Source organism: Erinaceus europaeus, chromosome 5 (assembly GCF_950295315.1).
Source record: "Erinaceus europaeus chromosome 5, mEriEur2.1, whole genome shotgun sequence".
NCBI classification, from domain to species: Eukaryota; Metazoa; Chordata; class Mammalia; order Eulipotyphla; family Erinaceidae; genus Erinaceus; species Erinaceus europaeus.
Genome location: NC_080166.1, coordinates 117,329,388 through 117,349,838, shown reverse-complemented (window position 1 = coordinate 117,349,838; position 20,451 = coordinate 117,329,388). Strand labels below are relative to the sequence as shown.

The following is a 20,451-nucleotide window of genomic DNA, read 5'->3' as shown; positions in this document are numbered from 1 at the left end:
AGAAATCAAGAGGGAAGGGGGTGACAGAGGAGAGACAGAGAGACACCTGCAACACTTCGTCAACTCTTGCAAAGCATTCCCCCTGCAGGTGGGGACTGGGGGCTTGAACCTGGGTCCTTGTGCACTGTAACGTGTGCTCAACCAGGTGCGCCACCACCCGGCCCAGGATCTCTTCTATGGTGAATATTCTGTTCATATCTTCTTCTCATTTCTAAACAGTTTTTTAATCTTTTATTTATTTATTATTGGATAAAGACAGAGAGAAATTGAGAGCAGAGGGGGAGATAGAGAGGGAAAGAGATAGAGAGACACCTACAGCCCTGCTTTACCACTTGTGAAGCTTTCCCCCTGCAGGTGGGGACCAGGGGCTTGAACTAGGGTCCTTGTGCACTGTAATGTGTGCGCTTAACCAGGTGCCCCACCACCTGGCCGCTCTCCCCATTTTTGGATGGGGTAATTTGTTTTCTTATTGCTAAGTTTGGTGAGCTCTTTATATATTTTGATTTTTAGCCACTTGTCTGATGTATGGCATGTAAAGATCTTCTCCCATTCTGTGAGGGGTCTCTTTCTTTGGGTGGTGGTTTCTTTTGCTGTGCAGAAGCCTTTTAATTTGATGTAGTTCCATTTGTCTGTTTTTCTTTTAGTCTTCTTTGTAATTGGATTCATATCACTGAAGATGCCTTTAAAACTGTGCCTACTGTTTTTTAAAGGTGTCACCTAGATACGTCCATATGGGCTGTGACTCAAAAGCATGGACACCTTCTACACTGGGGATGGCTTCACTTCCCCAAGCTCTCTTGACCTTGTTGCTTTAGTAAGTTTCAGTAAGTCTCTCTGCCCGCAGCTCCTAGTGTCTGCAGGATGCTGCTAACCCTCAACCCCGGAGGCTGCAGGCCTGCTCCAGATTTAGCTCTTGCTCACCAGGCTCTGGCAGGGGTTGTGCCAGCTGGAGTGTGTACCTTTGCTCTTTGCATCTGCAGGAATTTCCCTTTGCTTAAGAAAGCAGCCTGGCTGGGGTTTCTAAGTAGTTGTGTTCTGAATGCATCAGTCTTGTGCTTTATTTCAACAGACACCAATTGGGTGCACAGATTTGCTTTCTTTGATGCTTTTTTTTTTCTTTCTCTAGTTAGGTAAAGTAAGCATGTTGGCTTCACATTGCTGGGTAATTTTAGGTCTGGAGGGGAAGTCAGCTTGCAGTACTAGTTTGCAGCAATGCAGTGCAGCTGCTGAAAACCCAGCAAAATCAGTCTAAAGTGTCTTCTTTCATTTTTAAAGCAAAACTGTTGTTATGTGAGAATGAACCTTAATTGCTAGTCTTAATGTAAAAATGTTTCCTTTTTTCTTTTACAGCTTTTGCTCTTGTTTCGGAAGATATAAAGAAAGAGGTCAAGCAATCTAAGGTACTAATTTTAATTTTAATGATCAAACCTACTGATATATTTTTTTTAACGGGTACAGTAATGATTTCATCTTTGAGTAGTTATCAGATGTATATCAACCTGCAGATAAGTTGACTTTATAGGAAAATTTTCTTAATAGTTAAAGCAGATCCATAAGGCTTTACATTTTCATTTTAAGAAAGCAGATGTTTGCATGAGGAAGCAGGTGCTATAAAAGTCTTGCCGGAGCTACCATAGTTTCCCCCAGTCTTATCAGACCTTAACCTTGGGCTTCTTTCCCCAGCCTGTTGGAACAGGATTATGCTGTCTCTGAGGACACAGCAGCCTTGTACCGCTCAACCCTGAAGGCGGTGCCACATGAGAAGGCATTCTGGCCACAAGTCAGGAGATCCTGGGGTCAGGAGAACTAGAACCTGAGTGCTCAGGACTCAGAAAGAGGGGTTAGAAATTATCTAGCTCTCAGACACGCTTTTCTCATCATTTGGTTTAGCAGCTGAGAAAGAGAAACAATGTTGAAAAAATATGAGCTGCTTTTGTCATGTTAATTAGGGCTCAGTGGGCATTTTTTTTTACCCTGAAATAGGTATATGTAGACTTGAAAATAGAATATTTCCTTCAGCAGTAGAGTATGATCTGTTCTGATTATATTTTTTGATTGTAACATAAGGGGAATGATAATACTTCCTTGTGCATTTAAGATCCTTTATGGTTCACAAAGCATTTAAAGACATTTATTTGAATTTGATCTTCCCAGCGACCCTGCAATTGCTAGGCAATACAGATATTCCCATGTGCAGCAGGAAACCACCAGCCCAGAGTGCTCATACTGTGACTTTACATTACAAGCCCATGCGTTACACTGTATCACTGTGTGTCAATAACAAGGTGTATTTAAATGAAGTTTAAGTGCTGCCTCAGGGTTATTAGAAGGAATTAAACTCTTGTATAATGAATTTAGAAATTAGAGCATGTAGTTCCAAATATAGATTTTTATGTGTTGTTGTTGTTACTGGGGCTTCACCACTCCAGGCCAGCTTGTTCAGGTAGAGAGAAAGAGACAGAGAAACAGGAGGTGGGGGGAGACACTATAGCACTGAGGTTTCCTCTAGTGCAGTTGAGGCTGGACCATACTTAGGACAAAGTTTTTTCTCTCTGGCTGAGCTATCTTGCTGCCCTCCTCCCATATAGATTTTAACTAATCTGTTCAAGTGAAAGGCTGTATATATTGTTTGCCTTAAAAACATCCATAAATGTACATATAAACAGAGATAAGTGATTACTTTATCTTAGTGCCTTTTTTTCTGCAGGGGTATGAAAGTCCTCAAAAATGTCAACAATTTGGGCTGGGTGGTAGTGCAGAGCATTAAGCGCACATAGCACAAAGTGCAAGGACCAGGCATAAGGATCTTGGTTCGAGCCCTTGGCTCCCCACCTTCAGGGGGAGGTTGATTCACAAGTGGTGAAGCAGGTCTGCAGGTGTCTATGTTTCTCTCTGCCTCTCTGTCTTCCCCTCCTCTCTCCATTTCTCTCTGTCTTATCCAACAACAATGACAGTAATAACAACAATAATAATAACAACAACAATGATAACAAGGGCAACAGAAAGGAAGAAACAGCCTCCAGGAGCAGTGGATTCATAGTGCAGGCACCGAGCCCCAGCGATAACCCTGGAGGCAAAAAAAAAAAAAAAAAGAAAAGTCATCAATCAGAGCTGGGCAGTGACCTACCTGGTAGAGCAAGCACTTTATTTACCATGCACGAGATCCTGAGTTCAAGCTCTAGTACCACATGGGAGCTCTGCGAATGATGGGACAGTGCTGTGGTGCGTCTCTCTCTCTCTCTCTCTCTCTCTCTCTCTCTCTCTCTCTCTCCTTTCTCTGAAGTACAATATATGAAAAAAGTTGGCTCAGAAGCAATAGAATCATACGTGGATGAGGCCCCAGCGTCCCAACAGAAGAAATTTCTTTCTTTCTTTCTTTCTTTCTTTCTTTCTTTCTTTCTTTCTTTCTTTCTTTCTTTCTTTCTGTATTTATTTCCTTTTGTTGCCCTTGTTTTATTGTTGGAGTTATTGTTGTTGTTATTGATGGAGTTATTGTTGTTGTTATTGATGTCATCGTTGTTGGATAGGACAGAGAGAAATGGAGAGAGGAGGGGAAAACAAAGAGGGGGAGAGAAAGATAGACACCTGCAGACCTGCTTCACCACCTGTGAAGCGACTCCCCTGCAGGTGGGGAGCCGGGGCCTTGAACCGGGACCCTTACACGGGTCCTTGTGATTTGCACCATGTGTGCTGAACTCCCTGTACTACCGCCTGACTCCCTCTTTTTTTTTTTTTTAAACTATCACAGTGTTTATTGGTAGACACAAGTATATAAAATCAGGGCATAAACATGACTTGATAAATTAAGTAGACTTAATTTCAATACTATACTAAGAAGGATCAATTCAAATTCTCACCATTTGTTTCACAACCACAAAAACTACATCAAGGGTATTAACGATCTCTCAAAAGTGATCATTTCTGTGCAAGTAAACTATGTTTCTTTTAAAAAGACTTGTGCACTTGCCTAGGCTATAGGATATTAAAATCTAACACACAAAGCCCATTATTAGAGGTAGAAATACAGACAATACACTGTTATGGCAACAACCATCAGTTGCAGATTGATTGATTCTATGTGTGCTTAGGTAGCCAACAAAACCTCCGATCCCATAAGGAGAGGAAGGGATCAAATGTCCACTGTGTACCACACCAGAGAACTGGGAAGTGGAAAAGCATCAATTTGGGGGACAGTTGGTGGTGCACCTAGGTGAGCGCATATATTACAGAGCACAAAGACTCTGGTTCAAGTCCCCAACCCCCACTTGCAAGGGGGCAACTTCATGAGTGATGAAGCAGGGCTGCAGGTGTCTCTCTGTCTCTTTCCCTCTTCATCTCCCCTTTCCTCTCAGTTAGTCTATCTCTCTCCAAAATAAATAAATAATAATAAATAACATCCATTTGTACAAGGTCACCCAAAATCTATAGATGAATCTAGAGGTAGGTGCTAAGGCTCTCGGGGGAAGCCATGTTAATAACCCGCCGCACTACAGCCCGACTCCCTGGGATTTTGCCATCAGTTGCTCACCCTTTGTACAGCTGATAAAAACCTGCCAGGAAATCTCTCTGTAGAACGTGGGCCAGCCCCAGACAGCACTGAGGTTCTTCCCCAATGTCCAGACTTGCTTTTTTGGTATGGAATGGCCTCACACCCAATCCTCATTGTTACCCACATTTCAGTGTGCTGCCTGTGGCCTGACCTCTGACTCTGGGCTCCTCCCTCAGGTTCCTGGCCCCAGGACTGGCCTGGATTGTGCTGGACCCAATCACTCTGAGGAGCCTGTCCACACGACTCATGCTCCCATGTATCTGTTTTCAGCTGCACTTTTATTAGGCCTCCCATGCTGTGGTGGTGTATGACACTGTGTCCTGTGTGATGTGGGGTCAGTTTGGACACTGGGGCCAACCCTCCAAGGTTTACTTCCCTTTTCTGATCCTCACTAGCTGTGGGATTTACTGAACTTTGAACTTCCTCATCGCCATGAGGTGAGATTCCAGCCCCTTAGGAGAATGCCAAGCTTTATTTAAGTGTTCCTCCTATATGATAGCTAGAATTGTCTCGTTTAGCTTTCCAGGAGAAACTTGTGCCAATCAGAGTCAAAAGAGGAGCCACAGACCTTTCTGCTTTTACTAGTTAAATGTCATGTGACTGACTGTATATGCAGTAGGTAATGATGACAATCCAGTATAGAAGCTAGCAGGTTACTTTCAGAGTAGGGCCAGAGGGGAAATTCCCCCCTACCTTTCTGGGTTCATCCTGGGCTGGTTGCACAGTCAAATTAACACCAGATAGTTTGGCAGGAGAAAGCCAAATAGAATTGCTTGCCTGTGGAGAATTCACATAGCTGTGGACGCTAATGTCAGTGATGTGGAAGGAGGGCCTGCACATACACATTGAGAGAAAGAATTCAGTAGGGGTCCGGGGCTCAAGGAGGGGTCAAGGGAAGGTGACACCCCCCCCCAGGATGAAGACCAGATGCTCTGTGACAAGATGCTTGTCCTGCCATATAGACAGCTTTCTCCACAGAACGACAGACACAGGCATGCTTACTCTTTTCTTTTTGTTGATTTAACACTGGTATCTAACAGAACAGATTTTAGGAGTATGGCACATGCATGTACAACTCACTGTATCCACAGACAAAGTTCCTGTGCCATCACACCTGTTGAAATTCTCTCCCTTTCTCCCTCTCCCTATCCAGTTTCCTCAGATAATAACCATAGTATTCATGGAGTCTCAGAATAAATTAGGCTATTTTTTGTTTTAATATTTTATTATTTCTCAGTGAAAGAGAGAGAGAGAGAGAGAACAGAGCACTGCTCTGGCTTATGGTGGTGCTGGGGGTTGAACCTGGGACCTTAGAGCCTCAGGTATAAAAGTCTTTTTGGTCTGCGGCCAAACCACCCTGAACACGCCCAATCTCGTATGAAAGTCTTTCTGTGTAACCATTATACTATCTCGCCACCTCTGGCTATTCTTTTTTACAAGTTTGTTCTTAGTTATCTGTATACTACATATGAGTGAAACCATTCAGTAGTTATCTTAATCTTTTCCCTGCTTGGGCAAATTTTTTCAGACAGAGGCAGAAACAGAAATAAGGAACTAATCTATGTATGTATGCGTGTATGTATGTATGTATGTATCTATCTATCTATCTGGAAGTAAGGGAGGGAAGGAGGGAGGGTGACACAAGAGCACTGGAGTTCCCAGCAGTGCTATGCTGTGGAGGCTATAACTTGAACTGTGGTCATTCACATGACAAAGCAGGCACTCTCCCAGGTGAGCTATCTTGCTAACCCCCCATAGATGTTTTCCATTTCTTTACTTCAGAAATGTTATTTCTGATAAAATCTCTAATTTGGGTCACACCCCCAGATTTTATTCATCTAAGTAGTTAAAGGAGTGTTAAAAATTTCACTTGACCCTGCCAGGGCTAGGGAGATAGCATATTGGTTATGCAAAAAGCCTTTTGTTCCTGAGACACGAAAGGTTTCAGGTTCAACTCCTAGCACCATAAGCCAGAGCTGAGCAGTACTCTGGTAAAAATAAATAAATAAATAAATAAATACTTTAATTCCTATGCTACAATGACATAACTTAAGAAGGCCTGCTTTGGACGTTGGGATGGGACATGGTGTGTATTGAAGGTAGGAGACTTGCCTTCATCAGTATTATATTATTTAACTATATTCTTAGAGAAACTGTGTGGGTAGATATTTGATTTAAAATCTCTTTCCAAGAGAGAGGCAGGCTGGGAGTATGGATCGACCTGTCAACGCCCATGTTCAGCAGGGAAGCAATTACAGAAGCCAGACCTTCCACCTTCTGCATCCCACAATGACCTTGGGTCCATACTCCCAGAAGGTTAAAGAATAGGAAAGCTCACAGGGGAGGGGATGGGATACGGAGATCTGGTGGTGGGAATTGTGTGGAGTTGCACCCCTATTATCCTATGGTTTTGTCAATGATTCCTTTTTATAACTAAAAAAAAAAAAAAAACTCTTTCCAAAGCCTTTATATCAAATTATTTTGAGGATATGTTCCTTTAATAAGGAATTAAAAAAAACTATACATTAAATATATTTAAATCTGTTATGCATTTAAAAAGTAGAGCTTGTACCAAAGGGGATTTGGACTTGTCTTTTTCTGGCTTGGAGAGTAGTGGTCTGTGAGGAAGATGTGTCAGGAATAAGTTCATTTCTTATCTGGAGAGAAATTCAGTTGACTTAATAAAACCTTGACAGTGAGCACATTTGATTGATATTGATAGCCAGCATCAGAAGCATGCAGCCGCAGAGATAATAAAACAAACCACATGTTTCTTTCTTCTCAGGAAGAACTAAACCTTTTCACGAGGGAAGCTGGAGTCAGAATTTAAACTGTTCTGTCAATTTGTTCATGTATCTAATTTGCTTTTTCAAAGGGAAATCACTCCAGGCCTTTTTGGTTCTGTTTTAATTTCACCCAATTCAACCATTCCTTGGATATTTTATTTTTAAAGCTTACAAATCAAGCATTTGAAAGGGCTAATCACGTTGTGTCAGGCGGTTTAGCCAGAGTGCAGTACCTACTAACAAATAGAAAGATGTGCAATTTTGGCTGTTTTTCTTTGGTGTCACAGATCCTTGGTGGGAAGTCCAGCGTTATTCCAACTTGTTATAATTACTCATTCTGAGGCCAGAGAGAAAGCTCACTGTCCTGCCATGTATGTGGCCCAGCTCCGAGCCCTGGTGCCCCATGTTTAATGCTGCTGCACTGGCGAAGGTGCTAGTGTAGTGGTGTCCCTCTTCTTTCTCTCTTTAAATTTTTTTTTCTTTCTTTAAATTTTTAAAATTATCTTTATTTATTTGATAGAGACAGCTGGAAACAGAGAGGAAGGGGGATTTGCAGAGGAAGAGAGACAGAGACACCTCCAACACTGCTTTACCATACATGAAGTTTTCCTCCTGCAGGTGGGGGCTGGGCGCTTGAACCTGGTTCCTTTCCCATTGTAACATGTGCGGTTAACTAGATGTGCCACCACCTGGCCACTCTCCTCTTTCTGTCTCTGTCTCTCCTCCAATCTCTCTGTCAATGAAAAAGCAGTTCAGAACAGTCCTAGCTCTGTCAACACACACACATACACAATAATAAAATAAAGGGAGCCAGGTGGTGGTGCACCTGGTTGTACCTGTTCAATGTGCAAGGACCCAATTCAAGCCCCTAGTCCCCGTCTGCAGGGAGACAGCCTCACAGGCAGTGTAGCAGTGCTGCAGGTGTCATCTTCTCTCCCTTTCTGTTTCTCACTTGCTTCTCAATTTCTCTCATCTATATTCAATAAATAAAGTACTTTAAAAAATAAAATGAAATAGCTATGAAAGCACAGTCCAAGATGTTTATTGTTTTTGCCTTGTGGAGGATGATTATTACTTTTACCTTTTATTTCATTTATTTATTGGATGGAGACGGTAATTGAGATGGAAGAGGGAGATAGGGGTGGAGGGAGAGAGGGAGTGAGAGAGAGAGAGGGTGAAAGGGAGATATACAGTAACCTATGGCGCTGCTTCACTGCATGTGAATCCACACAGCTGCAGGTGGAGACCAGGGGTTTGAGCCCATGTGCTTACACTTTGTAACGTGCACTCTACTGGGCACATCACCTCCTAGCCTATAGCTTGCTTTTAAGTATGTTCACCTACTGGCGCATGATTTTTTTTTTTTTTTTGCTTCCAGGGTTATTGCTGCAGCTTGGTGCCTGCACTATGAATCCACTGCTGCTGGAGGCCATTTTTTTCCAGTTTTGTTTCTCTTGTTATTATTGTTATTGTTGTCACTGCTGCCATTGTTGCTGGATAAGACAGAGAGAAATGGAGGGAAATGGAGAGAGGAGGGGAAGACAGAGGAGGAGAGAAAAGTAGGACTGCTTTACCGCTTGTAAAGCAACCGCCCTGCAGGTGGGGAGCCAGGGGCTCAGACTGGGGTCCTTATACTGGTCCTTGCACTCGTGCCATGTGCGCTTAACCTGCTGTGCTACTACCTGGCCCCCAAGACCTGACTTTTAGTCCTGTTTCTGTGACTAGGGGGACCGTTAGGCACTGAGCAACTCCTGTATCTTTTATCTGCCTCCTGCAAAAGGGAAATATTGGATTGGATCATTTCTAATACTGTGCATTTTCCCCTGTCTTTCAATTGTGGTAAAACACATAGAACATGAAATTTCCCACTTTAACAATAATTAAGCGCACATTTTACAGCCTGAAATTCATCTGGATTGTTGTGCAGCGTATCACTGAAACGCTCTTCATCTTGAAAAAATGAGCCTGGCCCCTAAACAAGTTCCATTTCCCCTTCTGGAGGCCCCTGTTGCAGTCATCACCCTACTCCCTGTCTCTGTGAATCTGAATTCTAGCTACCTCACTCTCATGTCATATAGTCTGTGTCTTTTGTCTTTTTTTTTTTTTTTCCCCTTCCTAAAGCACTGCTCAAGTCTGGCTTATGGTGGTGCTGGGGACTGAACTTGGGATCTTTGGTGCCTTAGGCATGAAAGTCTTTTTGCATAACCATTATGCTATCCCTCCAGCCCTAGTCTGTCTTTTTTTGTGACTGGTTTAGTTCACACAGCATAATGTCCTCAAGGTTCACCCATGTTATAGCATGTATTAGAATTCCCTTCTTTTAAAGACTGATAGACATTTTAAGAAGCTTTTTAATTTAATCAGAGTTTCTTTTGTCATCAGGATTATCACTGGGCCTCAGTGTCTGCATAAATCCACTGCTCCTGGTGGCTTTTCTTTTCTCTTTTAAGAGGGTGAGAGAGACAGTGAGAGCAGGAAACAAGAGAGACAACTGCAGCACTACTCTACTGCTTGTGAAGTCCCTCTTCTCCAGAAGTGGGGGCCAGTAGCTTGAGCCTGGGTCCCTACACAGTCGTGTGTGTGCTCTACTGGGTGCACACCCACCAGGCCGCTGAATGACATTTCGTCGTGCAGACGAACTACATTTTCCCTGTGCGTCCCAATGCTCTTTCTGGGCCTGAAGCTTCTCATTTCTTCTGCTCCCGACCTGAGACACAAAGCCGTGGCTGCCTCTGGGTCTGAGGTCAGTGCTTTCCCCTGGGAGCAGACTGTTCTGCAACCAAGAGTGGCATTTCTTGATCTCTCCTTCTCTAAATTAATTAATTAAATCTCTATATATATTTGGCCTCCAGGGTTATTGCTGGGGCTCAGTGCCTGCATCACAAATCCACTGCTCCTGGAGGCCTTTTTTTTTTTTTTTTTTTTCCCCCATCGTTGTTGTTATTGTTGTTGCCGCCACTGTTGTCACTGTTGGACAGGACAGAGAGAAATGGAGAGAGAAGGGGAAGACAGAGAGGGCGAGATACTTGCAGACCTACTTCACTGCTTTTGAATCAACTACCCTGCAGGTGGGGAGCTGGGGGCTTGAACCAGGATCCTTGAGCCAGTGCTTGTGCTTCACACTAAGTGCATTTAACTGGGTGTGCTACTGCCCAGCCCCCAAATTATTATTTTTTTATTGCCACTAATGTTATCACTGGGGCTTGGTTCTGGCACTATGAATCCACTGCTCCTGGTGACCATTCCTTCCCCCACTTTTTTTTTTATTTCTTTTTTTGATAGGACAGAGAGATATTCAGAGGGGGTGGAGAGAGAGAGAGAGAGAGAGAGCGCCACCTACGATACTTCATTCACTGATTGTTAAGCTTCTCCCCTGCAGATGGGGAATGGGAGCTTGAACCTGGGTCTTAGAGCATGGTAACGTGTGTTTAACTAGATGCCACCAGCTGTCTCACTTGATTTATTTTCTCAAAGATGTATTTATTCGTGTGTGTGTGTGTGTGTGTGTGTGTGTGTGTGTGTGTGTGTGTGTGTGTGTGAAAGAGGGAGAGGGAGAGGGAGAGGGAGAGGGAGAGGGAGAGAGAGAAAGACTGACTCCAAAGCACCTTTCAGCCTTGGCATACAGTGGTGTCAGGGATTGAATTTGGGGCCTCAGGCATGCAAGTCCTGTGCTCTTACACTGAACTTTTTCCCTAGCTCAGGGGTGGCATGTGGAGCAAGGAAGATGCAGCTGACATGCAGTGACAATGGCTTTCATTCAGCACATTTGAAATGGGTTGAGCGTTCTCATCTTTTTTTTTTTTTTTTTTTTTTTTAGTGGGTTCTTTCCCAAAGTGTATGTTTTACCAGGATTAAAAGAAGTGCCACTTGGCTTTGAAGTACAACAGATCAGCACATAACTGTGGGGTTCTTCTCAGCACAGTGGTATTTCTGCTCTAGAGAGGAGGAGGATTTCAAGAATTGTATTTGAATTAGAGTCTGTCCTTTCTTAGGCCCTCCCTCCTGTCTATCTAAGCATCCATTCCTCTGCTCCTCTTCTAGGCACATCTCTCTGTGCCTGGCCTTTTAAGCTCTCCCTGATTTTGTGAAAGGCTCAGAACCGCATTTGCTGCTGTCCAGTTGTCTAAATTCCAGCCCATGGACTGTTAGAAGCTGAAGAGGGTAATTAGAGAGAAAAACTCCTTCCTTATCTGCCAGAGAAGACAATGCAAATGGCAGGTTTGGATGCTGACACTTTGCACTTGTGAGAGCTCCTCCGAGGGTTCACCCCAGGCTCAGGAGCAGGCATCTCAGTGCCCAGGTTTCTGTGGCGGCAGCTCGGCAGTGCTGCCTCTTCCACACATTAGAATCCTCCTGGGCCAAAGGCGACCGACTGCTGGGCCCATTAGACCCTCAGCAGGAGAGGTCATGAGGTGACATTCTTAATGGCAGATCGTCTGGACCCAGGATGACAACACAGTAATTAGTGAACTCATCTACCAGTATTGATATCTTTGATGTCGGCCATGCTTCACAAAGTGTGTATGGTTCACAAATGACCCCCCAACCAAGAACACCATGAACCAATTAAATATTAGCTCCATGTTGTGCAGAAGGGAGGAACCGTAATCCATCTAAGTGATGTGCCCAGGATCACTTGGAAGGGGACAGTTTCTAAGGAAGCTTCTTTTATGGTCTCTGATACAAAGAGATATCTTTGCTGCCTTCTTCCCCCCCCCCCCCCCACATACACATTTTGGTCTATTTCAGTAGGGAAGCATCTTTCTTTCTCTCTCTCTAAGACCTCTTTTCTTATTTACTTATATGAAAGAGAGACAGAGAGAAAGATAGATAGGTAGATAGATAGATAGACAGACAGACAGACAGTCAGGCCAGAGCACTGATCAACTCTGGCTTATAGTGGTGCTGAGAATTGATCCTGGGCCTCAGAACCAGGCATGAAAGTCTTCTGTAGAACCACTATGCTGTCTCCTCAGCCCAGGGAAGCATTTCTAAGCTCTCCTTTCTAGCATCTCCTCACGCCACCCCCCCAATGTTAATGTGTTCTATACATATTTATATGGTATTTTGTTGACTTTATAATGTGATAAGACTTATTTTTTCCTTTTGTTTAAAATGCAGAATTTGGAGAAAAGTGAAATATCAAGGAAAAATGACATAGGTAAGTCACAATTAAAAATTTTTTTTTTTAGGCCTAGGAATATATCTCTTGGTATATTTCTTGTCAGTTAAATGCCAGTGTAGTGAATCATTCTTTCAGATTTCAGTGATGGAATAAATATTGTCATGCAAATATTCTATCTTTGGTCCAGCCCAGTAATTATCCTCATAATCATGAAAGGAAAATGCTTTTCAGAATGACATATTAGCATGAGATAGGTACTGAAGTAACAGCTAGTACTTGGACTTGGTAATTTCCTCAGCCATTACTTACCGAGTTTCCAGTAAGAGCAGATATTGTGTAAGAGGGACACTGCAGGGGCCACAGAGGCAAATGAGACATGTTTTCTGTTACTAAAGGGGTGAATTTAGTGGGAACACAAGATGAGCTTTGGCCTTTGCATACGACCTCTTCTCCCTGGAGCCAGGCTTTTGATCTGTTGATACCCTGGACACCATGTGCTCTTTAGGGAAGCTGTCTGTCCTCATCTGTCAAACTCATCCTGAAATCTTGGGTGTGGAAGTGACTACTTGCAGACGTGCTGCACTATTATCATACTCACATGCATTCTGATTCTCACTTTTTACAAAAATTAAGTTAAACATTAGGTAGAGACAGAGAGCAATTGAGAGGGAAGGGCAGATAGAAAGGGAGAAAGAGAGACACTTGGAGCACTGCTTAACCACTCATGAAGCCTTTCCCTTGAAGGTGGGGACCAGGGGCTTGAACCCAGGTCTTTGCAGTTGGTAGCATGTTTGTTCTTCTAGGTGCGACACTGCCTGGCACCCACACTCACTTTAAATTTTTAAAATTTTATTTATACTTTGGATAGAAACAGAGAAGGGAGAGATAGAGAGGGAGAAAGAAAGATATCTGTAGCACTGCTTCACTGTTAGTGAAACTTTCCTCCTATGTATGGGGACTGGGGGCTTGAACATAGGGTCTCTACATTATATGCGCTCAACCAGCTGTGCCATAGCCTAGCCCCATGTTACTCTTTTTATACTCTGTGGAAAACACATCCTAGCTTGTCAGTGGAAGGGTAGTGTGGTCCCTCTGAGAAGGCTGTGAACTTTAGCCCTATCAGTCATTCTTGGGTAGACCATGAAGGTCTTAAACTGAAGGTCTTGAACTGGACAGGGAAAGGCTACTTTCCTTTTAGACCTTCCCTTTCTGGATTCTGAGGCACTTAGTCCAGCTAAGGTCCCTTTGGGTGAGATGAAGAGGTGGGTCAGTACTGAGGTGGGCGGCTATAACACTCAGGGGAACATAGCATCATGGGTTGGGGTCTGCAAGCTTAGAGGACAGCTGTATTTAAGAAGTTACACAAACTCAGTGCTTTCCCCTCATTATACTAAAACATGCTTTATGGTTCAGCCCCTCCTTGCCACATGAAGACGTTTCTCTCTGCTGTCTATCCTAGTGGGTTTGAGCATTGGTGCTGCAATGTTAATGCAAGTTGGAGAGTTTCTTTGTAGTAAATCACTACTACATGAATCTTAGTTGGGAATGTGAGCTTGAAAGCACCGAGGAAAAAATTTACCTTGGGTAGGGAAAAATCTACATCCTTGCAATTGCAATTGGTACATCTAGTGATGATTAACTTGGTGTCAGTTCATCTGGAAAAGACTCAAGGGACTTAGTTCCCAGAGTCTTAATATGAATCTGTAGGACTGGGGGCTACTAAACAGCTGCCCAGCAAAATAAGCACATAGATCATGATCGCACCATACTCAGGGCTGGGTCCCATGACAGGCTAGCCCTGATCACAAGATTTCACTAGAGACAACTTTCTCACCACCTAAAGCAGGGCGTATATTTATATGTGCATATTTACCCCTTAGCCTTAACTCATAAAGCTGCTTGTTAATCTGATTTCATCAGAAACACAGCACAAAAGACCATTAGCACAGTGAAATCCACATTTCTAGCTAGTTTCTAATCAGGAAAGCTTACTAGAGTGCTTGGCTGCCACGTGGTAAGTGTTCAGCAGTGGAAGAAATAGAGAGCTTTTGATTTTTTTTTTTCCTCCTCCTTCAAAGAAGCATTTTCTTTCTTTCTTTTTTTTCTCTAAAGGGACTCAGTCACCTTCTTTCAACATTCTCTGCAGCTTACTGTCAACATTAGAGCTGCCTTGGTCCTTTCTGTATATCCTTGTCTAATTTCTTTTTCTTCCCTTCCTAGTCTGTCAGACTCATCATTATTGTCAGCCACTTAGTAGTTCACATTTCTTGAACATTCTTGGAGGAGAGACATTTACCAGTCTGTCTTGAGTCACTGTGCGGTGTTTGCTGAAGGCAAATGGCAGTGTTAGGAAGTGTGAACACAAAGCTAAAGACATAGTGGAATTGTCTTATTTAACTTCATTCATTAACTGAGAAGTGGGAGCTTAAGAGTTGAATCGTTAGGTGGCATAAACAGAGAAGACAGTTTCCAAGATAAGCCCTGGGATCTGAATCCAGCCAGAAGAGGATTCAGTCAGTGAGGGCTGAGGATGGATGTCTGAAAATATTTCTTTGTGCTGCAATAAAGAACTGCAGGAAGAACTGTTGTATGACGGCACTAACCTGGTTCTTCTCTTGAACAGGGTAGGGCTGTAGGGGGTGTACTGATTTTCTGTCATTCATTATTATCAGGGATATAGGAGATGGTAGACCTTTTCTCTTTCACCTCATTACTGGTAACACCCTCCATGCATCGTGTTCTTTAGCCAGACCTGTTCATATTTTTTAGGGTCCTCAGTTCCATTCAGTGCCCCAGATCTTCACTGTTCTCCCTGTTGGGAAAATGTTTCCACCCTTTCTCTAAGAGTCTCCAGTATACTCATTTCTTTCTCTGAATAGGAACCACTCTTGGGGTGTTCTGATGACCTGTGAGCTCCTTCCTCAGTTTGAAAGCTATTGATTTCAAGTCTAGCCTCTTAGTATGGCCTCTGAATCCTTGACAATCTGATCTGGTTGACTCAACCTCCCTCTCTTAACATCAACACTGACTGTTAACTTTCATCCATTTCTCAGAAGTGCCTGACAGCTCTCTGGCTGCCCTGTCTGGGAAGCGGGCAAGATAAGGCAGGCTATGGGCTCTGTGATATCCCTGCTGCTTTCTCTGTCACTGATCTTCTCCCTTCCAGCCCCAGCCTACAGAAAATGGCTGCTTCTTTTTTTTTTTAAATTTATTTCTTTATTGGGGAATTAATGCTTTACATTCAACAGTAAATACAATAGTTTGTACATGCATAACATTCCCCAGATTCCCATTTAACAATACAACCCCCACTATGTCATTCATCATTTTTCATGGACCTGTATTCTCCCCACCCACCCACCCACCCCAGAGTCTTTTACTTTGGTGTAATACTCCAATTCCATTTCAGGTTCTACTTCTGTTTTCTTTTCTAATCTTGTTTTTCAACTTCGGCCTGAGAGTGAGATCATCCCATATTCATCCTTCAGTTTCTGACTTATTTCACTCAACATGATTTTTTCAAGGTCCATCCAAGATCGGCTGAAAACGGTGAAGTCACCATTTTTTACAGCTGAGTAGTATTCCATTGTGTATATATACCACAACTTGCTCAGCCACTCATCTGTTGTTGGACACCTGGGTTGCTTCCAAGTTTTGGCTATTACAAATTGTGCTGCCAAGAACATAAGTGTACACAGATCTTTTTGGATGGATGTGTTGGGTTCCTTAGGATATATCCCCAGGAGGGGAATTGCAGGGTCATAGGGTAGGTCCATTTCTAGCCTTCTGAGAGTTCTCCAGACTGTTCTCCACAGAGGTTGGACCAATTGACATTCCCACCAGCAGTGCAGGAGGGTTCCTTTGACCCCACACCCTCTCCAGCATTTGCTGCTGTTACCTTTTCTGATGTGTGACATTCTCACAGGAGTGAAGTGATATCTCATTGTTGTCTTGATTTGCATTTCTCTGACAATCAGAGACTTGGAGCATTTTTTCATGTGTTTCTCGGCCTTTTGGATCTCTTCTGTGGTGAATATTCTGTCCAAGTCCTCCCCCCATTTTTGGATGGGGTTATTTGTTGTCTTGTTGTTGAGTCTGACAAGCTCTTTATATATGTTGGTTATTAAACTCTTACCTGATGTATGGCATGTAAAGATCTTCTCCCATTCTGTGAGGGGTGTCTTGGTTTGGGTAGTGGTTTCTTTTGCTGTGAAGAAGCTTTTTAATTTGATGTAGTCCCATAGGTTTATACTTGCCTTAGTCTTCCTTGTAATTGGATTCGTTTCATTGAAGATGTCTTTAAAATTTATGCGGAAAAAAGTTCTGCCAATATTTTCCTCTAAGTATCTGATAGTTTCTGGTCTAACATCCAAGTCCTTGATCCACTTGGAATTGACTTTTGTATTTGGTGAAATACAGTGATTCAGTTTCATTCTTCTGCATGTTTCAACCCATTGTTTCCAACACCATTTGTTGAAGAGACTCTGCTTTCCCCATGTAATAGTCTGGGCCCCTTTGTCAAAGATTAGATGTCCATACGTGTGGGGCCTCATTTCTGGGCTCTCAATTCTATTCCACTGGTCAGTGTGTCTGTTCATGTTCCAGTACCAAGCAGTTTTGATGACAATGGCCCTATAATACAGTTTGAGATCTGGGAGTGTGATGCCTCCGGTTCTGTTCTTTTTCCTCAAGATTGTTTTGGCAATTCTAGGTCTTTTCTGGTTCCAGATAAACATTTGTAGCATTTGTTCTATTCTCCTAAAAAATGTGCTTGAGATCTTGATGGGGATAGAAATGACTGCTTCTTTAAGGAAATGCAGGAAATCTCTTTCCAGAGGCTACCCTTACATGTGTCCCACTCTTGGGTGCTTCCTAGCTCCCTGTGCTCAGCTCTGGCTTGGTTTACAGTGGCTTGTCAGTCATCGGAACTTAGTTAGGTACTGGGTCTGCACTCATTCATCTTTGTATTCTAGATCCTAGCACACAAGAGATGCTGATATTTGCTGAAATGAAAGAATGCCTAGCATGTGTGAGGAAGCATACAGAAGAGAGAAAGAGGTGGTGATTTCTTGGAAGCTGTGCTCAAAAACAAACAAGCAAATAAAAACCACCAAATACAGTTCACAACATACAACTCAATTTCATGAAAAGGGAAAAGATTTACTATCCCTCCCGCCCCCCTTACAAAACCTCTTCCCTGCATGGGAGAACGATTATGTTTACTAGAACATACTAGAACAGTGGGAGCTTTGCTGACCTGGTAGAAGAAGTGGCAGGAATTGGTTACTGAAATGAGTGCATGATTAACCCTTTGATAGATGGATATAGTCTTTAAACATTTTTTATGAGCTATTTTGATCATACAAAAGCTACCAAGAGTAGTATACTGAACATCTATCTATATGTCTACCATCTATTTTAAGAAATAAAGCATCATTAACTGAAGCTTTTAAACTGCTATCTTGATTTGGTATTTATCATTGTTAGGTAATGTATATTTTCACATAATATATGTATACACACACACATTTGTGATTACATTTTTGCAAACTGATTATTTAAATAGTTGTTTCTTTGCAGCTTACTTTCTCCCAGCGCTCTATCTACAGGATTCATTTAGAACAGCCTTTTGGATTTGTGCATGTAATATCAGCAAATTTATGTTGCTATGTACAATTCCAATTTGTATACCTTATTAGTGGGTATTTGGGTTGCTTCCAAGTTTTTCCTTTCACACAATTTTTCGGTGAACACTCTTATTATATATTCTTATACACACATGTGAGAGTCTCTCTAGGATGACTAATAGTGGGATTCTAGGGCCATTGGGAATGGGCATTTTCAACTTTATTAAATTTTGCAAAAATTATTCCCTCAAGTTTATTTATCCTGTTCTAAATAAGACAAGTCTTTATAATTCCTCTTTTGCTGTGTCAGGTATGTTAATGTTTCAGAGGCAGTGAGTTGATGATTATATTTCACTTGTGTTATAAGATGCCCATTTAAGTCTTATCCATGTAGCTCACCTGGTAGTGTGCATTCCTTGGCCCAGGGATGCCCCAGCACCACATTAGGGGGCCACATGGAGGTATATCCCCTGGTGCTCCTTCCTGTTTCTATGTTTTCCTCTATCTGAAACAAAATGAATGAAAACAGAAAGTCAGTCCAAGAGCAGCAAAGTCATGCCCTGGTGCCACCAATAAAGGACCAGGTATGTGAAATGTTCATGTTAGTATAAACTGTTAGAGAAAAGGAATCAGATCATACTCAGAATTTGCTTTTAGAATTTTTATTGAGTTTTAACTAAAGAGCTATTGAGTTATTTTTAGGATCTAGATGGCTCTCTGTAGAGCTATTTGTTATATGAATATTTGAGTGCATGGACAAATAAATGGAATCAAGAACCAAATGTGAGCACTACATAATAGGGTAGAATTAAAACCAAATTAGTGACTTCTGGAGGTGTGGCCATGGAATAGTGGCTGCCACATGTAATTCTTCTTGATCAACTAGTTAATGAAAAATTACCAGAAAAACCCATCAACATCCCACCAGGATTTCTATAGAAACTTCATTAAGCTCTAGGTGGATATAAGCATGTGTGGTCAGTGGATAGAAAAGGGGTAAAGGGGACATTCTAAGTTCTTAAGAAGCCATTAACAGGTGTAGCTGGTGCCATCTTAGTAGCTATACAGTGAAGCACATAGTTGGAGGCAAGAAGGTGGGACATTTTGGGTACTTAATCTGTGAATTCAGAGGCAAAAGGATATTGAACTAGAACTCACCAGTGTTTAAGGAAAAAAACCTGACCAAAAACTAAAGCCCTGTGGCCAATTCAGGTCCCCACAGCTGCTTAGGAAAATAATTTCCATCCAGTTTTTGGAGGTGTGGCCAGGGATTAGCAGCTCTGGCACTTCTTTCCCCTGATCAGCTAGAGCAAAGCAACAAGGAAAAAAACAGTCACCTGAAAACTTGCCAATTTACAACTCTGAGTGTTTAAAGAAACTTACTTAGCCACAAGTGGCATAGGCAAGTGTGGTCAGTGTATGGAAATGTGGTGAGAGAGATTCTCAGGACTTAAGAAGCTGTGCTTAGTGGCAGCTGGTACCATTTTGGTAGTTATACTACAGAGCATATTGTTGGAGGAAGAAAGGTAGGGACTTCTGGGGTCTTAAACTTTGAACTCAGAAGCATCAGGGTATGGACTCCCATAAGATTCACCAGGATTTAAGGGGAAAAACTGGCTAGAACTTAATCTGTGTAGGCTACTCAGACCCTGGCACCCAACCAGGTAGATAAATTTTTTCTTGTTCTTTGAGCAATCAGGAGAAAGCAATTCTTCCATGCTGTTACCCCCTCTCCTTCCCCCAGAGACCAGAAACACAGCAGTGAGACCCTGTATTGGCATCACAGTAATTGAAATGGCCTGGCAACATGTGTTAGAATCTCCCCTCCCTCACCACAATATTGAAAAGGGGTAAATCCTACACTGTAACCACAACACTACCTGCTGGTACAATAATAGAAGCTACATTCAATGGGGAAGCATAAAAATATTATTACAACACAAATAGCAGTGTCAGAAACTATAAATGACCGGACAGACACAAACTTGGAAAACAAGAGATAAGAGTTCGGTATGGAAGCAATTCAAAAGATTAAACATACAGATACAAATTCAAGAACTCAGATCATTTCCCCAAGAGTTCAAAATAACAGAAAGAAAAAATTCTAAACAGAGTTACAGTGTGTGAAGGACACTTTGAATACAGTCAGGATTAGATAGCAGACCTAGAAGTAGACTAAGTCAGGTTGCTAGAAGATACAGCCACCACAATTGGTGAATTTAAAGCTGTTGGAGAGGAAAAGTTTAGGGAAAATGAAGCACTTCTTGGTGAAATAGCAGATTCATCAGAAAGTCAAATGTGAGAGTTACTGGGGTCCCTGAGGAAGAAGAGAAGAACAGATTATATATTCAAAGAAATCAAAGT

The 20,451-nt window shown here is 42.4% G+C and overlaps 1 protein-coding gene across 1 annotated transcript in view; it reads left to right on the top strand.

The window, feature by feature from the left end:
- Positions 1 to 20,451, top strand: part of B3GLCT (beta 3-glucosyltransferase) — a 135,729-nt gene that overhangs the window by 19,447 nt on the left and 95,831 nt on the right. The window contains exons 2-3 of the mRNA XM_060191657.1: positions 1,351 to 1,400; positions 12,457 to 12,496. Coding sequence (XP_060047640.1) covers positions 1,351 to 1,400; positions 12,457 to 12,496 — 90 coding nt within the window. The remainder of the gene's footprint in view (positions 1 to 1,350; positions 1,401 to 12,456; positions 12,497 to 20,451) is intronic.